At 42.4% G+C, this 23,895-nt stretch overlaps 1 protein-coding gene across 1 annotated transcript in view; it reads right to left on the reverse strand.

Annotated features, from left to right (window-relative positions):
* AGO3 (Argonaute 3) overlaps window positions 1–23,895 on the reverse strand; it is a 431,904-nt gene that overhangs the window by 110,457 nt on the left and 297,552 nt on the right. Inside the window, exon 13 of the mRNA XM_068374249.1 lies at window positions 10,476–10,654. Coding sequence (XP_068230350.1) covers window positions 10,476–10,654 — 179 coding nt within the window. The remainder of the gene's footprint in view (window positions 1–10,475; window positions 10,655–23,895) is intronic.

The raw sequence follows: 23,895 nt of genomic DNA on the forward strand, positions 1-23,895 counted from the left end.
TTTTTTGGGAGGAATGGAGTCGCAGAGGGGCAGAGCCCTGGGTGACCCAAGTTCTCCGATTTGGTTACTCCATTCCTTTCAAAGACACTCTGCCTCTATCCAATGTTCCCATCACATTACCTGCCTACTCTCCAGGCTCGGAGAAGTTTGTAGCCTTAACCTGAGAAATAGAGATTCTCGTGCAGAAGGCTGTCATAGAGGAGATAAGCGACAACCATCCCCGGGGCTTTACAACCATCTGTTCGTAGTCCCCAAGTCATCGGGGGGCTGGAGGCCCGTACTGGATGTAAGAGCACTGAATTTGTTCGTCCAGAAGACCAAATTCAATATGGAAACGACTCGTTCAGTGCTGGAAATCCCTTCGTCAAGGGGACTAGATGGTATCCCTGGATATGCAGGACGCATACTTCCACATTCTAATTCACCAGGACTCCAGGAAATACCTTCCGTTTGTGTTCATGGGCAGGACCTACCAGTTTCGAGCTCTTTGCTTTGGCCTCTCGACAGCACCGCAAATATTTACACGAGCGTTGACTCCTCCTGGGAAAGTGGTTACACCTCCTGGGCATCAGAGTGTCACTCTACCTAGACGAATGGCTTCTCTGCTCCTCTTCGGAAAGTCAGTGCATGAAGGATCTCAAGAGGACTCTTCCATTAACTCACTCGTTAGGTCTTCTTATAAACGAGGAGAAATCTCGGCTAATTCCGACTCGAAACATTCTCTATTTTGGGATGACTCTGAACTCTCGAGTTTTTCGGGCTTTTCTTTCACCAAAGAGAGTCCAGTCGTGTCTGGAAGTAGTACAGAACTTCCTGGACCGCAAGTCCTGTTCCGCCAACCATTGGGCCAGTCTGTTAGAAACACTGGCTTCGGTGGAACAGTTTGTCAAACTCGGAAGGCTGCACATGAGGCGCCTGCAATTCTTCCTGAAAGCTTCATGGTGCAGAAAGACTCAACCGGACTCGACAATATTCTCAATTTCAGACGAAATTAAGGACTTAGCGTGGTGGCTTTCAAAACCAAGACTGGTTGTGGGTCTTTCACTTCGTCCACTCCACCCAACCCTTCAGTTCTTTTCAGACGCAGGTTGGGGAGCCCTGTTGGGGAAGAATGAAACGTAGGGGGAATGGTCGGTAACACAGCGCTCTCTTCATATCAACATGAGGGAGCTATTAGCAGTGTTCCTGGGACTTCAGGCATTCTCACATCTCGTGATGGGACAGGTGGTAGCAGTTCACGGAGACAACTCAACAACATTTTCCTACATCAGGAAACAAGGAGGAATGCGCTCCTTCACTCTCAACAACCTTGCAAAAGATCTGCTGCTGTGGGCAGAAAAATTTAAGATTACGCTGATCCCTCGATTTGTTCAAAGGAAAATGAACGTGTTGGCAGACGGACTAAGTCGCCGTCATCGAGTACGGCCGTTAGAATGGACTCAATGCGAAGGTCTGCCTAGACCTATGGAAACTTTGAGGAAAGCCGATAATAGATCTCTTTGCAACCTCGAGGAGCAACCGCCTTCCGCTGTTTTGCTCTCCAGTCCTGGACCCTCTTGCATGGTCAGCCGATGCAATGTTACTAGACTGGTCGGGCCTGGAAGCGTACGCTTTTCCCCCGTTCGGCATAATAAGACAGGTGCTGAACAAAGTGTCATTCCACAAAAATGTTTCTCTGACACTAGTCGCTCCATTCTGGCCAAGGAAAGAATGGTTCCCAGATCTCCTCGACTAGCTCGTAGACTTCCCCAGATTTCTTCCATTAAAGAAATGTCTACTCAGACAAAACACTTCGAAAGATTCCCCCAAGGACTATCCGCTTTGGCACTGACAGGATACATTGTCAGGAGTCTCGTCCGAACGAAAGGTTTTTCGAGACGAGCTGCAGAAGCTATCGCGAACTGCAGAAGAGATTCTTCTAACAGACTATATCAGTCTAAATGGGGAGTGTTTCGAAGATGGTGTAGACACACTAAAGTCTCTTCTTCTGAAACATCTGTGAACGAAATAGCTGATTTCCTTCTTTTCTTAAGGGACGTTAAACGCTTAGCGCCTTCAACTATTAAGAAATACAGAGCGATGCTGGCTTCAGTCTTTACACACAGAGGACTAGACCTATCCACGAAGAGTGATCTTTCCGATCTAATTAAATCATTCGAGACTTCCAAATCGTCAAAAAGCTCAATAGCATGGAATCTCGATATAGTTCTTAAACGTCTTTCGGGTCCTCCCTTTGAACCGTTACTTTCTTCGTCTATGAGGAATCTCACCAAGACGATGTTATTTTTAGTTGCATTGGCATCAGCTAGACGAGTTAGCGAGCTACACGCGATAGACAAAAAAGTGGGATTTTCTCAAGGCGACGCAGTTTGCTCTGTGGAACTCAATTTTCACGCGAAAAACGAAAACCCTTCTAATCCATGGCCATGTAACTTTGTTCTCAAAAACCTGACAGACTTGATAGGCTAGGAAGAGGAACGACTCTTATGTCCCATTCGGGCATTAACATATTACCTTCGCGGAACAGAGAAGATTAGAAGTCAGTCGAATCATTTGTGGTGCTCTGTTAAAAATCCCTCTCGTCCCCTTTCAAAAAACGCTATTTCTTTTTTCTGAGAGTCAATTGTAGAAGCACATTCTCAAGCTAACGACGTAGTGTTTCCTTTACTGAGAGTGAAAGCGCACGAAGTTCGAGCGGTAGCGACTTCTCTCGCTTTTCAACACAACTTGTCGCTATCCGCTATCCTGCAAAGTACCTTTTGGAGGTCTAAATCTGTTCGCTACGCATTATTTGAATGGAAGGAATGACATAGGGGGTTATTCCCTCTGTTTTGCCTTGTACCAAGGTTGATGAGTTAAAGGGAAGTCTGGTGGTACAATGTACCTGAAGTACTCACCAGTCATTTTAGTGTTAGTTTTGGTGGGTAAAGGTTTTTATTTCAGTGTAGGTGACAGTCTTTTCATGTTGGTTATTTCTGGTCTTAGCCCAGGGCAAGGGCAATATTTCATTGTATCTTCGTTGAGTCAGCGGTGAACACTATGACTACGAGGATCTTCCACTCCATGTAGAGGCCCCCATTGGTCATATTCCAAGCCTTCTACTATGTAAGATGAGCATTGACCAGAGGCATACTTACCGAACAATTATTAATCAAAGCCCTCCCTCCTCCCCACAGGTGGATGGCTGGGCAGAACGAACTGATGTTACCTGGACAGTTGTACCTATAGCTCCCTTGAGTGGAGGGAGATGACGTCACCTACATCAGCGATGGTGGCGCCACCGCGAAAGTTTGAATCTATTGTCTACCATTCGTAGGGAACCTACAGCTGTATAATTGCTCGATAAGTATGCAATGAAATTCAATTTTATAATGAAAATTCCATGTTTATCAAAAATAAGACTAATTTTTATTTCAATTGCAGATGCATGTTTTCGTAGTTGAAAAATATTGAGTAAGAATAGGAGGAAGAAAGTTAGGAATGACGATATGTAAAGATTGAGTGAATAATGTAAACATCGTTTTCAAAATCATGAATTGTTTTAGTTTTATACTCTAAACAGAAATGAAGCTTATTTAATAAACTAAAAACATAAACATATAACAGTAAAACAATAAAGATTATAATGTGTGCACTAAGATTCATAAAAAAGAGTGTAGTAACATTAGGCTGGCCTTGAAATTGTCCCCCGCCCATTATATGGAGTATATATATATGATATAATTTTTTTTTTTTTTTTTTTTTTTTTTTTTTTTTTTTTTTTTTTTTTTTTTAAAGGAAATTTTGGCGTTCACCCTTTACACGATTATATATGGTAACTTATAATAATGGCTATAAAAAAAACTGTATGGAAACTGATATCCTACATCATATGGGTGTTGATATAATATTCATTACAAAGATATTTTGAATAAATTAAAGGGAAATTATACAAACGATAACCCTTGCTATTTGTTTGTGTGCATAATAACAATACGGTTGTGTAACCTTGAGATCAGCTGATGATCACCAAAAGCAAAACAAAAGAAATTGTTGATTATTGAAATACTCCTGAAATTGAAAAATTAATATATCGCAATTAAACTCAATAATTGTAGGTAGCAGGTTGACTAGGGCACCAGCCACGCATTGAGGTACTACCGCTAGTGTTGTGGGGTCCTTTTACTAGCCAGACAGTCCTACATTGGATCCTTCTCTCTGTTATGGTTCATTTTCCCTTGCCTATACATACACTGAATAGTGTGGCCTATTCTTTACATATCCTCGTACACCTGAAAACTGAGTTTACCAAAATATTCTTCATCCGAGGGGTTAACTACTGCACTGCAATTGTTCTGTGGCCACTTTCCTCTTGGTAAGGGTAGAAGAGACTCTTTAGCTCTGATAAGCAGCTCTTCTAGGAGGACACTCCAAAATCAAACCCTTGTTCTCTAGTCTCGGGTAGTGTCCTAGCCTGTACCATGGTCTTTCACTGTCTTGGGTTAGAGTTCTCTTGCTTGAGGGTACACTGGGGCGCTGTTCGATCTTATTTCCCTTCCTCTTGTTTTGTTAAAGGTTTTACCGTTTATATAGGGAATATTTATTTTAATATTGTGACTGCTCTTAAAATATCCTATTTTTCCTTGTTTCCTTTCCTCACTGGGGTATTTTCCCTGTTGGAGCTCCTGGGCTTATTGCATCCTTCTTTTCCAACCCAACTAGGGTTGTAGCTTAGCAAGTAATAATAATAATAATAATAATAATAATGATATCTAAAGGTTTAATAATGAACTAAAAATTAAATACTTCAAGAAGCTTTAAAAATTAAGTACCCATATACGCACAGAAAGAGAGAACATATTTGTATAACTAATAATGAAAACTATATCCTCTAACATATTGGTGATGATGTAATATTCATCACAAAGATATTTCAAGTAAGTTAAAAAATTACATAAATTCATATGTGCGCAGTCTCTCCATACGGTAGAGGGACCTTGAAATCAGCTGATCACAACAAAAGGTAAACAAAAAAGTTGGTAATTATTGACTGTTAAAATGCTTCTGAAATTGAAAAGTATAATATACAAAATGCCTTAATGGAGCATATGATACCCCATGAAACAAGAAAATGAAATAACGATATACAGTAAAAAAAAGATTAATAAAATATGACTAGATGATTATCGAATCATGACAGCATAATAAATCTACGGAAACTTCACTCTTCAAGTTCGATATACATCCTGGGATATTCATATTGCTCCTCGTAAAACCACTACTCCTAAGAAGTCTAAGTCTACCAAATCCAAGAAAAAACCAACGGGTGACTTTCAGGTACCCTGGGCTGATCTCCTCCCCATCCAACTGATCAAAGGATTGGTCAGGGATCAAGTTCAACATCACTCTGGTGCAATAACAGAGATTAAGGATATGATGGCTACTCTGATCCGCGCCGGAACTCAGTTCCCTCCCCCTTCTGCCCCAGACGCATCGAAGCTGCCGCCCTTCGATAAAAACAATCCTTGGCGGTTTACTTTGCATGCTCCATTCGTAGATGGCTCCCTAACTCTGGAGGGCATGGGCACCCGCCCTCTAGAGGACCTGGAGTTCTATCCCCCGGGCCTAGCATTCCCGTTCAATGGTTTTGTACGGTTAAAGGAACATGCATTGGTCCGTATGGACAAGGTACCGAAGGAAACGGTCATATTTCCAAAAGAGCAGGCCCAGGCTATCTGGGCCAGAACACTATCAGAGTGGGGGTGTATTAACTCCAAGCTCACCCCTCACAAGGGTTCCTACACTATTTTTACGACAGCGGCCTCCATCTCTTTGCCGCTCATAGACAAAGTCACAGAGCTGACTATACAGGCCATCAAAGAAGGCTCTTCCATGCCGGCTCTCAAGGAGACGGACCCCACCTCTTTGCTTATTCCGGGTTCCTCGGCAGCCTGGGATGCTGCGGCCTCTACCTTCACGGTGGGGAAACTAGACCCGGACTGTGCCTCTACTCTTTTCTCTGAGAAGCTTCCCAGATTAATAGAGAGTCTTCTCAAAACTGAGTTCGAGACCCGTACTAGACTTGCTAGGTCCCTCCAATCCATCACCTCCATGGAGTCCCTTGCATCTCTTTACCCAGAGGAAACGCTGTTCAGAGTCGCCACAAAGAACCAGCTGCTATCCTACCAAATAGATCTCCATGACTTCTGGTCAGCACGGGTTAGTTGCAGGAAGTTCGTTCTGTCGGAGGCCACCATCAGGCATGAGCCGAACAGACTGATAGCTTCCTCCTGCTGGGGTAAGACCCTCTTCCCTCAGACCGAGGTGGATAAGGTTCTTCAGGACGCAGCGAGGGCAAACCAGAATTTGCAGGTAAGGTGGGGTCTCTCAGCCAAAAAGAGGTTCGAACCCCAGAGACACACATTCTTCAAGAAGAAGCTGAGGTTTAGTCCTTACAAAGCGGCCCGGGGTACCTCGTCCCCACAGCCTTCCGCGGCCTCGACTTCTCGACAACAGGCGCCTCCTCAGCAGGTAGTCTACCTCGCTGCTCCCCCTGGTACACAGCCCAACCCCTCTTGGATGCCCTCACCTGCATACAACCCTGCCTACGAACCCTCCGGTTCCTTTCGTGGATACCAAAGAGGGAGTTCCAGAGGTAGAGGACAGTTCCGCCAACGCGGCGGGCCCAGAGCAAGGGGTTCCCGTGGAGGGAGGGGCCCTAAGTTCACTCCCTCCCAATGATGTGATGCCGGTAGGAGGGAGACTTTATCACTTCCGGGATCATTGGACCTTCAGTCCATGGGCTCACAGCATAATATCAAGGGGCTTGGGTTGGAAATGGTCACAGGGATCCCCTCCTCCACCGGTGACCTTCTTCCAGAGACCCACTCCCATCCTGGAAGAGTACACTGCGGAGTTACTCAAGAAGAGAGCAATCAAGCGGGTTCGATCCCTGAAGTTCCAAGGCCGCCTGTTTACAGTCCCGAAGAAAGACTCGTCGGCGTTGAGGGTAGTTCTGGACTTGTCGAAGCTCAACTCTTACATCCTTTGCGACAAGTTCCGTATGCTGACTATCTCTCAGGTACGGACCTTACTTCCCCGTGGGGCCGTCACCACCTCTATCGATCTTACCGACGCCTATTATCATGTCCCAGTAGCTCGAAACTTCTCTCCTTATCTAGGCTTCCGTCTCGGCAAGAGAGCCTTCGCATTCAAAGTCATGCCCTTCGGTCTCAGCATTGCCCCCAGGGTATTCACGAAACTGGGGGAGACGGTGCTCGAGCAACTCAGACACCAAGGGATACAAATTGTCGCCTATCTGGACGATTGGCTCATTTGGGCCCAGTCGCACCAGGAATGCAAAAGAGCTACGTCGAAGGTACTCCATTTTCTCGCCAAACTGGGCTTCCAAGTCAACCTCCGGAAGTCCCGCCTACAACCATCAAGCCTCTTCGAATGGTTAGGCATCCGTTGGGACCTCTCAAAGCACAAGCTCTCCCTTCCTCCCAAGAAGGTGAGGGAGATAGCTTCCAAGGTCAGGAACTTTCTCAAACACAAACAGGTGTCCAGAAGAGCTTTAGAACGAGTCCTCGGCCTACTCCAGTTTGCCTCACTGACCGATCTCCTATTAAAAGCCAAACTCAAAGACATCAATCGAGTTTGGAGAAAGAGGGCGACAATACCTTTAAGAGACAAGACCTCGAAGATCCCCTCTGTCTTGAAAATGAGACTACAACCATGGTCCGATCGGAGGAACCTCTCCAAGTCGGTTCCTCTACAGTTCCCCTCTCCACAAGTGACAATTCATACCGACGCGTCTCTGAGTGGTTGGGGGGGTTACTCCCAACATCAGATGTGTCAGGGCTCTTGGTCACCCGCCATGAGACAGTTCCATATCAATGTTCTCGAAGCCATGGCGGTGTTCTTGACCCTGAAGAGAATCTCCCCTCCGAGGTCGACCCACATCAGAGTAGTCTCAGACAGCACGGCCGTAGTCCACTGCCTCAACAGAGGGGGGTCCAAATCACCCAACCTGAATCAGATCCTGGTCACTATCTTCACCTTGGCAGCCGACAAAGACTGGTTCCTGTCAGCAACTCACCTAGCAGGAGTCCAGAATGTGATAGCAGACGCATTATCCAGGACGAGCCCACTGGAATCGGAGTGGTCCCTGGACATGCACTCCTTCCGGTGGATACTCAGGCTGGTTCCAGGTCTCCAGGTAGATCTATTCGCGACCCGACTCAATCACAAACTCCCGTGTTATGTGACACCGAACCTGGACCCTCAGGCTTATGCCATGGACGCATTAACCCTGGATTGGAACCATTGGCAGAAGATCTTCTTATTCCCTCCAGTGAATCTTCTACTGAAAGTCTTGCACAAACTCTGCTCCTTCAACGGGGTAGTAGCTTTAGTGGCACCTCACTGGCCAAAGAGCAGTTGGTTTCCTCTCCTCCTCGAGTTGAAACTCCGTCCCTTCCGGATCCCATTCCCCAAACTGACCCAGGTGGTCCAAACACGGACTGTGTCAGATTCCTCAAGGATAGCCAAAACCCTAACTTTGTGGATTTCATGAAGTTTGCGGCACGTGGGGACGCAAACATCGACCCAGATAATGTCCTCTTTATAGAATCAGACAAAAGGGACTCAACGATTCGCCAATATGATTCGGCGGTTAAGAAACTAGCGGATTTCTTAAGGACTTCAGACCATTCGGTTATGACTCCTAATTTAGCCATCTCCTTCTTTAGGTCCATTTTTGACAAAGGCCTAGCAGCTAGCACTATAACCACCATTAAGTCAGCTCTGAGGAAAGTCTTCCTGGTTGGGTTTAACATTAACCTGGCGGAGTCTTATTTCTCATCTATTCCAAAAGCATGTGCTAGGCTTCGACCTTCGGTCCGTCCTCAAAAGGTCTCTTGGTCTCTAAATGATGTCCTCAAACTGGCCTCCGACACGGACAACGAATCCTGCTCTTATATCACTCTTCTTAGGAAGACTTTATTTCTAACAGCTTTGGCCTCGGGTTCCAGAATCTCAGAACTAGCAGCTCTCTCACGAAACTCAGAGAACATGGATTTCCTCCCTTCAGGTGAGGTACTTCTTTCACCAGACAGGGCGTTCCTAGCTAAGAACGAGGACCCCCAAAATAGGTGGTCCCCTTGGAAGATTATTCCTCTTCTCCAAGATACTTCTCTATGTCCGGTCACCACTCTCAGGGCCTTTTTAGCCAGGACTGCTACCCGATCGTCTGGCCCCTTGTTTATCAGAGAACAAGGAGGTACCATTTCCATACGTGGCATTAGGCAACAGATCCTATACTTCATTAAACAAGCCAATCCGGGATCATTTCCCCATGCTCATGATATCCGATCGATAGCTACCTCCATCAACTATTTCCAGAATATGGACTTTGATAACCTTAAGAAGTACACGGGTTGGAAATCTCCTATGGTCTTCAAACGCCACTATCTAAAGAACTTACAGGCTCTTAAATATCCAACGGTTGCAGCTGGGAGCCTTATCTCTCCCCATTGATCTTTTGTTCTTCCTTTCATCCATCTCTTCTCTTCTCCCTCCTACCCGCCACTCGCACCACGACGCCGCTTCCTTGGTGGTTCGTTAGCCCTAAGTGTATTACATATTAGGTTAATATGATTGTAACTATTATTGTTTTCCCTTGTTATTAAGTTGGGATATTCTTAGCCATGTCAGTTTTGTTGCATGTTTTCCTCTGATACTCAGAGGTTTCCTTGTTATCATGTTTGTTTATCCTTACTCTCACTATGCCCTGTGGCTAGTTTATATTTTATGCCTACTTCCCTGAATTATATATGATTTTCTTTACATGGTGTTGTTTCTCTCCCCTTATTAAATTAGTAGTTATTGTTGGGCTTGGAAGGCATTCTCTGGTACATTTTCGCCCGGCGCCACAGGTTCGACCCAGAAAAGGGATTTTGACGAAGGAAAAATCTATTTCTGGGGAGAGACCTGTGGCGCCCGGCGAAACCCTTCCCCTTATTTTACACGATCCCACCCTTTCCTTTCCAAGCCATCATGGTCAATACAGAAGGATGTTGTTCAGATGGCGCTCGCGTCGTGGCGTGGGTGGTGCGGCGATGGGGATGTGTCTAGGGCCTCTGTATCGGCCCATCCCTTTGGCGAAGGAATTAACTAAATGGAAGACAACCTGTGAATAGTGGATTTCACGCGCCTTTGCTTTATACACGACACCCAAAAGGTGCTCGCGCGAGGGTTGTAACCTCAGCATTCCATGCTTTTATCTTTCTCTGGTATAATTGGAAGGTTTTTATCAGAAAAGGTATACAAGAAGGACTTTTCGCCCGGCGCCACAGGTTCGACCCAGAAATAGATTTTTCCTTCGTCAAAATCCCTTTCTTGGTCCCTATCTCAGTTGGTAAGTTAACGACTACCTGTAATTATTCTAAAACATTTCTTCCATAAAAGCTATACAGTATTAGAATTACACCCACCGGCACAATGACTTTTTCTCTGCATGCCTCCCGACTGAAGTCGGCCATGTCATTCCCTGGTACTTCTTTGCTACCAAAATAAATTGTTTCAGGTGGTAGTATTCTCCCCTCTATTGAAATTGTATTTCCATCCAGAGACAAACCCCAATCTGCCAAGGTTTGGTATGCTTCAGGATTTTCTGAAAGAACCAAATAATTGTGTCTAAAAAAGAATAATTTAACACTCACATGTAATGCACAATACTTAAAAAAGTTAATTATAAAACAAGACAGGGAAAGATGGATTCATAACTGAATTAAAAGAAGATAGTATAATCGTGAGTAAATTATGGTTCATAAAAAAGTGGAACGAAGTTTTTCCATCACCTAAAACACCTGAATGTTTATAATTACGACTTTTCTTAGGGACAGTAATGCGTTCCTCATACTATTCTATCATTTGGGTTAACACAACTTAGTATATGATAACCTATCCAGGCACTACATTCGGCATCAATGACCTTAGATGTCAGGATGCCTGAAAACTTTAACTCAATCAATTGACATATGGAATGGACACTGAACCAGAATTATTTTAAGGTGGTGTTGGAGCTAGTTCTGGAGCTCCAACTGAAGTTGTTTGCTTCAAAAGAAAACCACAAACTTTCACTATACAGTCGCTCCCCTACTTACGAACATTCGAGTTACGAACAACGGTACATACAAACATGTCTGCGCGTATGTCGAAAAATGTTTGGAAAGAGATGCTGTAAGTTAGATTTTGTATTGCGCGCCTTTTTCCAAGTAGTGCTTCTTTCCGCCGCTAATACCGACGCTTGGCGCTGTGAGAGCTCACCCAGTATCCACCTTCCTCTGCCCAGTTCGTTGCAGTGCGTAAGTGCGTGAACGTATCTCCAGTGCGCAAAGAACTTTTTTCATTTTTATCATTAAATATCTCGTGCATCCATTATTCAATATGGTTGGTGAAAAGCGAAAGGCTTCTAGTGAGAGTGGTAGTGCAAAGAAGAGGCAAGCCATTTCATTTGAAACGAAAGTAGCAATAATAAAGAAGCTTGATACGGGTGAGAAAATGGTGAGCGTTGCACGGGCATGCAACTTGAATCGTTCGACCGTCGGTACCATTTATAAACAGAAAGATCGTATAATGGAACACGTGAAAGGTGCAGTGCCGATACAATCGACGATCATTAGCAAAAAAAAGAGGGAAAATCATAGAAGAGATGGAGAAACTTCTCACCATTTGGCTTGAGGATCAGCAGCAGCGGCGTATTCCTCTGAGCCTTATGCTCATTCAGGAGAAGGCCAAATCTATCTTTGAGGATGACAAGGCTAAGGCTGGGGAAAGCGCTGCCGAAGAAACGTTTTCTGCCAGCCACGGGTGGTTTTCCCGTTTCAAGAAGAGGGCTAATCTCCACCATGTGTCCGTGTCCGGAGAGGCAGCATCTGCGGACAAAGAGGCTGCCGAGCAATTCCCCCAAGTGTTGAAGGAGATCATTGAGGAGGGTGGCTATTCGGCTAAGCAGATCTTCAATGTCGACGAAACGGGTCTTTTTTGGAAGAAAATGTCAGAGAAGACCTACATTAGCCGTGAGGAGAAGACGATGCCCGGATATAAAGAGGATAAAGACCGCCTAACCTTAATGCTTGGGGCGAATGCTGAAGGGGGCTACAAGCTGAAGCTGCTGCTAGTTTACCGGGCAGCTAACCCTCGAGCCCTGAAGAACGTGACGAAAAGCTCTCTCCCCGTTATATGGATGTCAAACATGAAGGCATGGGTGACACTCGCTGTATTTGAGGACTGGTTCTTCCACCATTTCATCCCAGAAGTGAAGTTGTATTGCCGGGAAAATGGAATTCCATTAAAGATCCTGCTGGTGCCGGACAATGCCTCTGGCCACCCCCCGCACTTGGATGATTTTCATCCTGATGTCAAAGTTGTGTACCTGCCGCCAAATACAACTTCACTTCTGCAGCCGATGAACCAGGGCATTATCGCCAAATTCAAGAAATATTACACCCGACGGACGTACAGGATGGCCTTGAAAGCAGTGGATTCTGAACCCGAGATGACCTTACGGAGCTACTGGAAGTCGTATAACATCTTCAACTGCGTAAAAAAACATTGATGCATCATGGCGTGAGGTTACCGAGGTCAACTTCAACGCCGTGTGGAGGCCTCTATGCCCTCAGTTCGTCAACGACTTCCGTGGCTTTGATCAGGAGGGCATCAATAAAGAAATTCTCAGCACTCTTGTCGGCCTAAGTGACAAACTCGAGCTTGACTTGCAGGAGGAGGACTTCGAGGAATTGCTTGAGTCCCATGGTGAGGAATTGAGTAACCAAGACCTCATGGAGTTGGAGGCTCAGCAACGTGTCGAGGAGGAGGAGGAGGAAGAAACGCCTGTCCCCATGAAGAAATTCGAGATGAAACTCTTGGCCGAGGGGTTTTCGCTCATAGATAAAGCCATCGCACTCTTCGAGCAGCAAGACCCAAATATTGAACGTTGCACAAAGGTTGCAAATCAATTGAATGATGCCATACAGTGCTACTGCATCATTTATGATGAAAAAAAGAAGAAAACTGTGCAATCGTCGTTAGATCGCTTCATTCGGCCAGTTTCTAGTAAATCCTCCAAGGAAGATACTCATCAACCCTCATCTTCTTCTCCTCGACCCTCAACTTCTTCCTACATTGAAGTTATGGAGGAGGAAGTAACTTTTGAAGCCCATTCCAGCGACGACGAAGACCCTCTCATGATATAAAATCCTCCTCCTCCTCCTCCATCATCTCCTTAAGCATCAAGTACATCTTCCAAAAGTAAGTTCAACTTCATTTTATCTATCTTATTACGTACATGTACATACTGTGTGTGTGTCTCTCTCTCTCTCACTCTCTCTCTCTCTCTCTCTCTCTCTCTCTCTCTCTCTCTCTCTCTCTCTCTCTAACATACGTAGTACAGTACTGCACGTATTCTCTCCATTTTATTAAATGTTTTTTTCAGTACAAACCAATACAGGTTACTTATACAAGCCTTAAACACACTTATATAAACCTTCAATATACTTATACAGTATAGGCCTTAAACATAAATTATAATACAAAATATAGCACTGAAGCAACTTACGAACGAATTCACCTTACGAACGATCGTTCGGAACGTAACTCGTTCGTAAGTTGGGGAGCGTCTGTATGTAGCTTGATTATAAATTTAAGGCAGTGGCAAGAGATGCTCTGAATTAAATTGGAACGAATGGCCATCAAAATACATGTTCTGACAAAAGAGTTTGATTTCGTACTTTTTGAATATCTTTCAAGACGTTTCAGGGAAAGCTGTGCTTATAGAACCACACTGCCCCAACAGTCTATGGTTTCCACTGCTTCAGCGTCTGAGGCCAAGAATAGACCCACTTCACCCAGCAGAGCTGCATCAGAAAGTAGGAATGGATTACCTTCGCTTCCTTCTTTCTGACCCAGAACCTCAGCACCCTGGTTTTCTCTCCTATATTCTCCAAAGTTTTCCCAGCCCATATTTTGATTTCTGATGAGCTGAAAGAGGTCTCCAGCCACAACATAAGTTAGTATGAAAAAAAAAAATAATTTCTATAATTTTTCTCATTGATATTTTTAAGTGTAATTCACTTCATCAACCTATCGATTGACTCAAATTATTCTTTTTACTGGTCTCAGGTTTTGACAGTCCTATGCCCAGTGGGGTGTATTTAGTATGGGATGACATGACCTACTAATGCTACATGAAATGATACCACTGTACTGAATATTAGGTAGCAAAAATTACGTATGGCTACATTTTTCTCAAGTTGGAGACAGTGAAACAAGGACTCAGAGGGAGAAAACCGAAAGGGATTCACGTGGTGATTGATTCTGGTTTCTGATATGCAATACCAGATATGAAGGACGACAAGACTTCGTCCTCCCCTCCCAAAATTGGGAACGCAAGAGGAGCAGCCATGCCACCCGTAGCATCCTTTAAGTGCCAACCTCATAAGTAACGAGGCTCCTCTAAGGCGAGGCTCTTGTTTTTAGTCAATTTTAACTGTCTATCCAGGCCATTCCTAAGGGAAAGGCAGACCTAGGTTGCATACCTGGGCAATAGCCACCCTTTTGAAGAAAAAGAACCTGTCTTGAGTAAATACAACTGAGGATGCCCTACTGGCGACACCACCTCAATTATTAAAATTCTGGTTCCGTGGGCAGATGATAAGTATTCATCGATGGTTCTGAGCAGGAATCCTATTCTGCATCTGGTCTATGTCTGATGATAGCTTATCATGGCTGGCTCTGAACTTTGTCTTCCCCCAACAGCTCATACACCCTCTGAATGAGCACCGAAAGATGTCTCTCGATTATGATGTTGAAGTGCTGACTTGGTCTACGACAGCAGTAAATGCATGAAGAATCCCAGTCATAAACTAGTGCCGTCTGCGAATCACCCTCCTCTGCAACGAGATGTCTGAGAATTCGTTTTCAATAAGATGAAGAGATTCCACCGATCCTTAGAAATCTGGCCGTAAGACAGGCCCATCTGGTTGCGTAAAGGTGCAGATCTCGGACTACACATCTGAACTGGAGATGCGGGTATATTTTACCTAATAGTATTATGGGGCTTTGAGGATCTTGCTAGGGTAAAAATGATTCAAGCTCTTTCGAGTCTTCCACTAAGAGACAGACTAGTGATATGGCAGTTCCAGAAATGTTGGACGACGCCCTTGCACGCCGACTCTGGTATAGACAAGTAAAATACAGAAAATATTTGATCAAGAAAGATTTAGGTTGAAAGGCTACTACCAATCCTCCAAAACTGTGATACCTATTGTTCTCTGAGGATGCCTAGATTATAGAGAGACAACACTGCATATTTTGCTAGTAAGCCACTTTGAGCTCTAATCCACATCTCTTAAGCACTCCACCCCTAACAGGCCCGACTGCTCGACGTGGTCACTACCAAGAAGTTGAGAGATGCTGAAAGTAGTACTGGAAGATGTTTGAAAAAAGTTGTTTCTGAATGCCAGAAGAACAAGTAATCTTTGGCTGTAGGAGGGCAGTTAAAGGAGGGAAGCAGAGAACCGTTTTCCATTATCATGGTAGGTGATGCTATGATGGACATTTTGCTCTGCAGGATTTATTTTCTTTTGGACATGTGAATGTTTCTTCTGGCAAAGGACTAATCTATCATGATTCATCATGAGGTCAAAAGTTTGCCCTGGCGAGAGATGTCTGTTATGGAACCGGAGGACAGGGCTTCTCTGGCTCTAACCCTATTAACCCAACGGTCTGAAGTTTAAACCTGAACATCTGTTTAAAGGTTTAAGTATGTTTTTGGGTTATGAGTTCCCAAAGATTTGCAACAAATTTCCGCTTCTTTTCTTAAAGAAATCAAGACATTGTCATGATAACCTTACTTTGTAATTTTATTGTTTATTCATACATAAACGCACCCTAAAAGAGGTATTTAACCCCTAAGTTTACTATTAGACTTGGCATAAGGATGTCATGAGTTGCCAGCGGCCTCTCATTGTTACCAGAGTTTTAGTTAGCATGTTTCAGCTTTATATTCATATTCGTGTTTCCCTTTCTTGGTTTTTTTTTTCTTGCTTTCTGCTTACTTTTTGTTCTTTCTAAGACCTTAGGTAACATTGGCCTTGCTATAAATTTCCCAAGGACTTTGTGAAAACACAATATATATACAAACTGCAAGTAAAATAACACATGCATTATAACTTCTATATATCTTTGGAAACTCTGGTTGCTGTTCTCGTAACTTGTAGTTTTCGTTTACCTACCCTTTACCAATGCCTTCCTTTTCTGCCAGACATACGAGATTTCGAAAAACATAGGTGAAAAAATCGTTATGTATATGCAAAAATAAACACACAAAGACCACTATATCTTCATTATTTGTAAAAATAATTGGCTGAAGCTTCTGGAGAGCATGTACGATATGTTTCTGCATACATAAAAGCAATAAAACTATTTTCGATTTATGAAAGTTGGTATGTCCAAACAACATGGCGGACAGTCCCCTTAAAGGCGAATCCTGGTTTGGAGATGTCATCTCTATTTTGGACTGGCTTCTGCCAAAAAGGGCAGCCAATGGCAATGACCTCTAATGATAAGGATCCAAACCGGCTGATGGACAAAAAATGAGGAATCGGAGCAAAGAATATTGACCGCTCCTATGTTCAGCTCTATTATTTTCTCCTTAGTCTGGAATATTGGCATCCCCTTGAAATTTTGAGGACAAAAGGCACCAGACTCTAATGTCTAGTAGCTTTTCTGAAAACTTGAAGAAGTCAAAGCTCTCCTAAACCCAAAATCAAATAGCAGAGGGTCTCAAGGAGGTGAACTGACAAAATGCTGATGGATTTAATGCCAAGAATTTATTAATAATGATGATAATTTTATTTATGATATGGATAAAAATAATAATACTTATTCTTTGGGGGAAAGTCCTGTGTTATTATGGAGTTCCTCTCAAATATGAAAATTATATTAAATCTGTTCATGAGCATAACAGGAGCAAAGTTAATGTTAGTGCAGTCCTTTCAAACAAATTTCCAGTGAACAGTGGAATACTCCAAGGGAATGTGTTGTCACCTACTTTGTTTATCCTCATCATGGATTTGGTAATGCATGTAACAGTTGAGGATGATGGAGAGGGTTGGACTGGACTGGTAATAAGAAATCAGTTGACCTAGAGTATGCTGATGACACTGCCCTTATTAGCAGAATACCACAGGACTTGCAAAGCTTGCTTACCAAAATGCATGAAATATCACATGAAGTTGGGCTCAAGATAGATAGAAGAAAGACAAAGATGATGAGAACGGAATATGCAATGGAAGATGAAACATCATTGGAAGGAGAAAGGATTAACAATGTGGACTCATTGAAATATTTAGGAACTATGATGTCTAATGCAGGCTCTTTAGAATCGGAGCTTGATGAAAGATTGAAAAAAGCAAACCAGACAATGACTCAGTTCAGTAAAATTTGGAAATCAAATCACCTGAAACTAAATATAAAAATCAGGTTATATATCAGTTTAGTAAGATCAGTGTTACTGTATAGACATGAGTCTTGGTATAACAATGAAACAATATCCAACAGAATTCGTAGATTTGAGAACAAAGCCCTTAAAAAAATATTGGGAGGTAAATGGCAGGACAAGATTAGAAATGAAACTGTAAGAGAGATTACTCGAGTGCCATAAGTCGATATGATCACAGTGAGAGGGAAAAATGGAGATAGTTTGGGCTTTCTCTTCGCACTCCCCAAGAAAGAGTCCACTAAACTTTCAATTGGGTTCCACAAGGCACTAAAAGAGTTGGAAGACCTACATGGCTCAGGACTATGAAACGTGAAGTAGATGATGAATGATGAAGTATTGATTTAAAAGTTCAAGATAGAGATGACTGACGAAATCTAACCGAGGCCCTTTGCGTCAATAGGCATACGAGGAGATGATGATGATTCTTTATGCTAATAATTTTGTTCAAATCATTTTATCTTGGTAGTTATCACATTAGAAAACTCTTGTTGCTGTTTACACCTTTTCCCAACACCAGTAGTTGTCTTATTTCATTGTACACAAAATTTAATGACCATAACAGTGATAAAATTTACTGTAATGATCATAATAGATAACATTAATGATCCTAACTAAAGATAAATGTATCCCCACCTAATACATTTTTTTTTAAATCATCTAGATCTTCAAGATCTGTAGTATAGTGAAACTTTTTTTCAGCCTGCCCATCACTATAATGCAAATGACCAAAATAAAAATACAGCAAGAAACCTCTTTACAAATATTATGTTTACCTTGATAACAGGTGAAAAAAAGATAGGATCTTACAGTGATGTGAAAAATGTGGATATTGTGGTGGATGAATAACAACTTCTAAAGATATTGTGCTTCTTTTGCAAGTCATTCACATCAGCCTGATAGTCTCAGATGTGTTGCTTTAAAAGTCCAGAACAAGATAAAAGACACGGACAGCATTACAGAAGATATTCCCACAAATATGAACCACAATGCTACAGCAAACATATCACTAGATATGTGTGGAGCTTTGCCAAAGTAGTCAATTGCTTGCACAATTCAGTAACAATGCAATGTAAATGGAGACTGCAATGGGATGTTTGATGAATTGTATACTATTCATGGCCTTGTTACAAATGACAAAACACTATCAATGGTTTATTGCCTTTCCAGTAAAAAGGATGAGCAAACTTACAACCTTATTTATAATTTTTTGAAATACTATGACGTAATTTGAACCCAACCTCAATGAGTGATAATTTAGAAAGAGCTGCAATCACTAGTATAAGGAAGACATTCCCAAATAACCTTGTTTAAAGATATTTTTTCTTTTTGGTCAATGTCTGGTGCAAAATCCAATCGTTCAGTTTACAATCATGGTATACAGAAACCAGTAATGCATTCATCAAAGTTAGAATTAACGAGAGATTTGGCATTTCTTTCTTCTGATGACATATGTTTCATTTGATGAGCTTCTTGCTTCTATAACCGAAGAAATAGAATTTCTAGCATATTTTGAAGTGACCTGGGTAAGTGTAGTTCAATGTGGACGACGACGTAGACCTTTCTATGAAATCCAGGTATAGTCAATCCATAATCATGTCATAAATTACTTGCCTCTCACGAATAATGCAATAGAAGGGTGGCATAATATTTTTAACAGAAGAATGGTGATTAAGCATTCAACAGTAGAAAAGTCAGTTAACAAATAAAAAAACTACAAGTAAATGCAGAAATATGTTGCAACTAACCAATGGGAGAGAAATTGGAAGGCAGAACCTAAAATATTTTACAATCGGCAAGAGATTTAAGAACCCGGTCACAAACTTTTATCCCTATCTCTAAAGGATACAGTTTTTAAGAGCAGTTACTCATACCTTGTAACATTTTTTAGTTATGTTGATTTTTATGCCAAAAAAAAATACTTCCTTCCTTCCTATAAGGAATAAAAATTATTTAACCTAATTTGAATTTTCTTATTCTATCCTTATCCTATATAAAGTTATTATTATCCTCACTAATAATTTTTGACTGTTGACATATGTCCATCTGCATTTTTCCTGGCAATCCTCCAAGATGTCCGAACCAATAAGGATCCCAGGGACCCTCAGCATCTATTAAGCAAGAAAGGATATTTGACCAACGGTCAACTTTAGTCTAAAGCATGAAATCAATCACCATACACCCCATGTTCAAGCTGTCTGCATAAAAATGGTGGATGGAGAGCATCACCCTAGTCAATGCCAAACTAACTATTGTACATAAGTCTCCCCTGATTGACTGATCTGGTAATAAAACCTCAGAGGTTGTGATTTAAGGAGTATGAAGAACCCTGTTTTAGATTGCATTCCCTCCCTTTTCAAGGAACAACCATTCTGAATCCTGGGGAAGGGAGACTGAGGAGAGGAACAACCTAACAGGGGTTTAAATCCTTGTTCATATAACAAGCAATACCTCTCAGATCCCGAATCCTGAAGGTGGCGAACTTGTTGTTTCTCTTGAAGATTGGTCTCTTAGGGGGCCTGGAAAACACTGCTGGTCTCTTACAAGAAGATTTTCACAGAGAATAATGCACAATTCTTTCCTTCTGAGGGGACAACTTACCTGTAGGAACCTCTGGGGTAAAGGGACAACCTAACTCACCATGTGGCTGTGCAGGCAAATAATATGATTCCTCCAGAATCATGGGGGGCATACTTTTTGGTGAATTGTACTCTATGGATAGACTTGTAAGGATTTAACGGGAAAAACTCCTTGGACCATATTGATCATCTAAATCTGAAACAAAGAGTTGATCACATGAGCTCAACTTACTTGTCGGGGGAATGGAGATTTATCCGGGATTCCAAAACTCCGGAAAGATAAGTGGCCCCTGCATTGTAACTTTATTCCCTTCCTGGTTAATGCATATTCTAAAGGGTCATGATTGCTAGTGGTGTTTTGCATTTCACTCAGATGTATTGGGGATAAACCATCTACTGTATGAATGTGTCAAAAAAATAGGGTTGCCATCCTTGGTTACTGGTGTCCCTTTTAACTCTGATAAAGGATAAGACATGTGAAGGTCAGGACTACAAAAAGTTTTCTGCTTCTTGCTCCAATTCAAGGAAGCAGCATAAGGGGAATGATCCCTTTTGGCCTTCCTTTTGCAACCATTGTACTTCTTTCATTGGGAGAGAAATTGCTGCCTGCAAAAATCAGATGTGGAGTTCATTTCACATCTCTTTCCTCTGCACCCCGGACATACAGGATACAGATAAACCTCCACCCTACTCATGAAAGTACCACAAGTGGACCCTCAAGGCCAGGGAAGATTCTCATACACACTTGATTTACCATGCACCTGTGGAAAGATAAAGTACACAAAGCATGAAAGATGTCAGTAATAGATATCTAGATTTCTCAATGACCAAAAGTGAAGTGAGAAACAAGTAATAAAGCTGCTAGCTGCAATGCACTAAGAGCAAGTGGGAACATACAATGTTGCCAGACAAAACAAAACAACTGCAGAGCTGACGAGGATTTGTATTCACATAGGAACTAATAAGTTTTTCCTTCATCAACACTTTTATTATCTTAAGGATTTAGTTAAAACTTATTAGGCTTCAAGGATCACAAACTATGGTTTTCATTAGACTACTGTATAATTAACTCCCTGTTAACATGAGTTCTGTTAAACTTATTTCAAACTTACACAGGTTAAAATTAATTGAGATACAGTGAACCCTCGTTTATCGCGGTAGATAGGTTCCAGACGCGGGCGCGATAGGTGAAAATCCGCGAAGTAGTGACAGCATATTTACCTATTTATTTAACATGTATATTCGGACTTTTAAAACCTTCCCTTGTACGTAGTACTGTTAACAAACCACCCTTTAATGTACAGAACACTTAATGCATGTACTACAGCACCCTAAACTAAAACAGGCACAAATATTAAAGGCGATTTTATATCATGTGGTTTCCTAAACACCTAAAACGCACGATAAAAAATGGCAACCAATGTTTTGTTTACGTTCATCTCTGATCATAATGAAGAAACAAACTCATTTAGTGTACACATATATGTACGTATAGGTTAGTTTTTGCATCGATTATATTGATTATACAGTACTGTATGTTGATTTTTTTATTACCAATGTTTTAGTTTACGTATTTTTCTTAGGACTTCCAAATGAAATCTTTTTCTTTATGACGCCGCCTGAAACGACGGCGTGTACGCTCAGTAAACAACCACGCTCAGAACAAACAAGGCATTTAACGCGCATGATGATAGTGATAAATAATGATACAGTACATACAGTATTTACAGTAAAAGCATTTACAAAATATGTTACCTTACAAATATAAATTATACAGTACTTGTACGTAGCAAAGCAGGAAAACAATTTGAGAGAGAGAGAGAGAGAGAGAGAGAGAGAGAGAGAGAGAGAGAGAGAGAGAGAGAGAGAGAGAGATTGTTTTACGTACGTAAATGTAAATTTTAAACAATAAAAAATATGATAGGTTACAACATGTAGACTTTTAAAACCTTCCCTTTAACTTAATGCATACAGTACGTACATTACTAAACTATAAAACAGGTTAAAGTAAAAAATAAAGATTGTTACTGTACTCACCACGAAAGAAGTTCAAGAAAAACTTGAATGACGATGGCGATGAATTTGCTGCACAGTAGAAATGATGATGATGAAGCTGATGATGTGTTCTACTGTGCAGTCAATGATAGTATTTTACGTCTCTTCAGACGGAGGTGTCTTTTCCTGGGACACCTCTTCAACTTCTTCAATTTCTTCCGAAGGCGTACTAGCAGGAGGAACTGGCTCTTTTTTGCGAGGCTGGAAAAACATTGTGATCGGAAGTTGTTGCCGCTGCTTCTTTTTTCGATCCAAGAGCATCCTGTAGGGAGTCGTGATGTCATCAACCTTGTTGCAGAATTGCATCGAGCGAACCATATCCTCGTCCCACTCTTGTAACATTTCTTTCGCCTCCTTCATATGGTTGCAGAACTTGGCAAGCCGTTCTAATGTTAAGCCCGTTTCTTCGACATTTTCTTGGGTCTCTTCCTGGGTACCCTCACTCTCTTCCTCACTTGCCGATTTCGTCAGGTCTTCGAGGTCTGCGTCAGTTAGGGGCTGGGAATGGCAGTCCAACAACTCGTCGACGTCTTCAGTCGTCATGTCGCCAAACCCGTCACCCCCAATTATGGCAGCCAACTGCACAGATTTCCGTATTGCAGAGTGTTGGATTTCCGACGGAGTAAATCCCTTGTCGTCGTAAACAATATCGGGCCACAGCTTCTTCCAGCTCGCATTTACGGTTGCATGTTTCATCTCTTGAAGTGCCTTTTGAATATTCTGCAGGCACGTGGCTATGGTGTACTGCCGCCAGTACGCCTTCAAGTTGAAGTCTTCATCCTCGTCATCTTGGGCAGCATCCACACACGCAACGAGGTCCGCCAAGGTATTCTTCGTGTAGAGGGCCTTGAACGCCCTGATAACCCCCTGGTCCATTGGTTGAATTAATGACGTGGTGTTGGGTGGCAGGAACTCAACCTGAACGCCCTCACGCGACAGGTCAGTTGCGTGTCCACCAGCGTTATCCATAAGGAGAAGGATATTGAATGGCAAGCCCTTCTCTAAGAGATATTCATGGACTTGCGGGATGAAACACTGGTGGAACCAGTTGGAGGTCAGCATCTTCGTAATCCATGCTTTTTGATTATGCATCCAGTACACGGGAAGGAGATTCTTATTTTTATTTTTCAAAGCGCGAGGATTTTTCGACTTATAAATAACAAAAATCCAGCAGCATTGCCACACATCACGAGGGTAACGCGATCCTTGAATGCCTTAACCCTGGATAGGTACGGTGGGTCGTTTGCGACCCCGAGCGTCAAAAAAAAACAGGTTTTTCTCACGTGACTCACCCCTGTGACTGAATTTGTGGGTGATCGACCTGCAGGAGGTGTCTCCCCTACACGCTCTAGTAGTGTCCAGATGTGCATTGCTGTAGCTGTACTCCTTCCCCGATTTCTGAGACGCGTCGGGGTCGTTCGCGTCCGAGTTTACCCTTCTGAGGTAGTTTGCATAATTATCAAAGTTATTACGTATTATGAAATTGTCGTAGAATGGTGCAACTTGTATAGGTTATCAGTTGTGGAAAGTCTTGGTGGATTGTTTGGCTACCATGTGCATGTTTTTTTTTTTAGTTAAAATGTCGTTCATCACCACGAGGACCATTTTACCGCGAGTGCCCCTTTTTCATTTTTTTTCATTTTTTTGCCAAGTCATTTTTCCGTAAGATATTGGCAAATAGTGTCGTAAAACTTTTGCTTGTTTAGTGTTGGAAAGTGT

The sequence above is a fragment of the Palaemon carinicauda genome, chromosome 5, assembly GCF_036898095.1.
Source record: "Palaemon carinicauda isolate YSFRI2023 chromosome 5, ASM3689809v2, whole genome shotgun sequence".
In the NCBI taxonomy this organism is placed as follows: Eukaryota; Metazoa; Arthropoda; class Malacostraca; order Decapoda; family Palaemonidae; genus Palaemon; species Palaemon carinicauda.